General features: G+C 51.0%; 1 protein-coding gene across 1 annotated transcript in view; it reads right to left on the minus strand.

Annotated features, from left to right (window-relative positions):
- Positions 1-1,793, minus strand: part of DAND5 (DAN domain family member 5, BMP antagonist) — a 3,916-nt gene extending 2,123 nt beyond the window's left edge. The window contains exon 1 of the mRNA XM_011954682.1: positions 1,294-1,793. Coding sequence (XP_011810072.1) covers positions 1,294-1,704 — 411 coding nt within the window. The 5' untranslated portion in view covers positions 1,705-1,793. The remainder of the gene's footprint in view (positions 1-1,293) is intronic.
- Between the last annotated feature and the right edge of the window lie 1,088 nt (positions 1,794-2,881).

A 2,881-nucleotide genomic window follows, 5' to 3' on the forward strand; every position in this document is an offset into this window, starting at 1 on the left:
GGAGGCAGAGGTTGCAGTGAGCCGAGATCGCCCCATTGCACTCCAGCCTGGGCAACAGAGCGAGACTCCATCTCAAAAAAATAAATAAATAAACAATAAGAAAAGAAGAGTAAAGAAAAGCCAAGCAGGATATGATGACAAGGTGGCCTGGTGATGGTACCAGTAGGAAGCCAACTAGTATCCCTAAGTGTAAGGGACAGCAATATTACAGGAGCCTGGAAGCATCCAACAGAAAGCCCTTAGCCCACTGCCTGGCACAAAGGAGGTGCTCAATGCATGTTAGTTCCTCCTATGATCCCCTCCAAGTGGATCTATCATCTCTCTCCCAAATCCTGGTCCTTCTCTGCTTAAATCCTGAGCCACCTTCCTCATAAGAGACTTCTCACCAGCCTGGTGCGGTGGCTCACACCTGTAATCCCAGCACTTTGGGGGGCCGAGGCAGTCGGATCACCTGAGGTCAGGAGTTCGAGACTAGCCTGGCCAACATGGCCAAACCTCGTCTCTACTAAAAGTACAAAAATTAGCCGGACATGGTAATGCATATTTGTAATCTCAGCTACTTGGGAGGCTGAGGCACGGGAATCACTTGAGCCCAGGAGGTGGAGGTTACAGTGAGCCAAGATTATACTACTGCCCTCTAGTCTGGGTGACAGAGTGAGACTCTGTCTTGAAAAAAAAAGAAAGAAAGTTGGTATATCAAGCAGGAGACGGGGGCTCACACCTGGAACTCAGGAGGCTGAGGTGGGAGGATTGCTTGAGGCGAGAAGCTCAAGACTAGCTTGCGCAACATAGCGAGACTCCCATGTCTAAAAAAACAGAAAGAAAGTTGGTGTCTGAGGAAAAGGAGGCTGATGTGTAGAAGCAAAGTAAGTGAGGGGGAGAGTGGGAGGAGGTGAAATCAGAGAAGTAACAGGATCAGACAGTACAGAAATTAGTGGGCTGTGGGAAGGACTCGGCCTTTTGTTCTGAGTAAAGTGGGAGGCATGGGTTCTAGGCGAAGGAGGAACCAGATCTGACTCTGGTATTCACAGGCGCCCTCTGGCTGCTGAGTGGAAAACCAGGCTTGGGGGTGGAGAGGGGCATGATAGTGGAATCAAGGAGACCAGGATAGAGGCAACTGCATCTGCCCAGGTGGGAGAGGCTTGGGTCCCATTTTATAAGGGAGGAAACTGAGGCACAGAGACATTCAGGTGGAGGATACAGGACTTGAACCCAAATCTGTCTGGGGCCACGGCCTGTGCCTTCTGCCAATGGTGAGACCCAGCCTTCTCCTCCCCACACCTACACACTCACCTGAACAAAGGGCACAGCCTTACACATCCCCTGGGTCACTTCCTGAGGGTTCAGTGGCAGAGTCACAGCAGCCACCTCGTCCTGCCCACGCTGCAGCCTGCCCATCCCCAGCTGCCTGGCTTTCTGCAGGCCCAAGAAGGCCTTCCAGCTCCTAAGAGCAGGAGCTGGCACCAGTGGGGGCGGGGCCCCTGGGCCCAGAGCCCAGGTCTGATTGGCTGCAGCCCAGGACTGAGGTCTGAGAGCCTGGGGTTCAGGCCTCCCTGAGCCTGTAGGCAGGGCCCCGCTAAGCAGGCACAGAAGAGTGGTTAGCTGGCCAAGGAGCATCTGCTTCTTTGTGCGTCCGTCTGTCTGTCCGTCCAAGACTGGGCTCAAGGTCACTAGCAGTCGACCCTGCTGTCTGGTGAGTGGCATCTGAGCCCTCTGAACCTCCTTTTAATCTCTTGGCCCCTCCTGAATAGCCTGGGAGGCATTTCTATAGACCCACAGCGGGGGAGGAGAGTAAACTCAGACCGGCTGGGTTCCCACACTCCCTCCCAACTTGCTGAGAGACATGGGGGCTGGTCCTGCTGTGTGCGAGCTATGAGGATCAGGAAAGACAGGTCTGGGGCCAAGGGCCAAGACACACAATGCCTGAAGCCCCTGGACAGCTGACTTTCCAGTCCTGGGACCCCGATTCTCCAATTAGCAAAAGCACACTTTTGCCTGGGCTCAATGGCTCACACCTGTAATCCCAGCACTTTGGGAGGCTGAGAAGGCCGGATCACCTGAGGTCAGGAATTCAAGACCAGCCTGGTCAACATGGTGAGACCTCATCTCTACTTTAAAATTACAAAAATTGGCCAGGTGCGGTGGCTCACGCCTGTAATCCCAGCACTTTGGGAGGCCGAAGTGGGCAGACCACGAGGTCAGGAGTTTGAGACCAGCCTGACCAACATGGTGAAACCCAGTCTCCACTAAAAATACAAAAAAAAATTAGCCGGACGTGTTGGCAGGTGCCTGTAATCCCAGCTACTCAAGAGGCTGAGGCAGGAGAATTGCTTGAACCTGGGAGACAGAGCTTGCAGTGAGCCAAGATTGCGCCACTGCACTCCAGACTGGGCAACAGAGCAAGACTCTATCTCAAAAAAAAAAAAAAAAAATAGCATACCTTGCAGCCAGGTTTCTTGGGTTCAGCCCAGGCATTGCAATTTCCTGGCTGTGCAACCTTGAGCAAATCCCTTAACCATCCTGGTCCTTACCTTCTTCTTCTGTAATATGAGGATAAAACAGTCCCTATTTCGTTGGGTTTTTCTGAGGACTCAAGGAGGTAATTTATGTAAGGAGCTTAAAACAGCGGTTCCTACACAGTAGCACCATGAATCAGCTATGAATAACATTATTGCTGCTGGGTTTTTTGTTCTTTTTTTTTTTTTAGATGGAGTCTCACTATTATTATTGTTGTTGTTTTATTTGACACAGGGTCTCACTATGTTGCCCAGGCTGGTCTTGAAGTACAGGTCTCAAAATGCTGGGAATATAGGCACAGGAGGCTATCTTGCCTGATTTATTTTTTTCTTTTTCTTTTTTCTTTCTTTTCTTTTTTTTTTTT

Source organism: Colobus angolensis, unplaced genomic scaffold (genome assembly GCF_000951035.1).
Source record: "Colobus angolensis palliatus isolate OR3802 unplaced genomic scaffold, Cang.pa_1.0 Scaffold39, whole genome shotgun sequence".
Lineage (NCBI taxonomy): Eukaryota > Metazoa > Chordata > Mammalia > Primates > Cercopithecidae > Colobus > Colobus angolensis.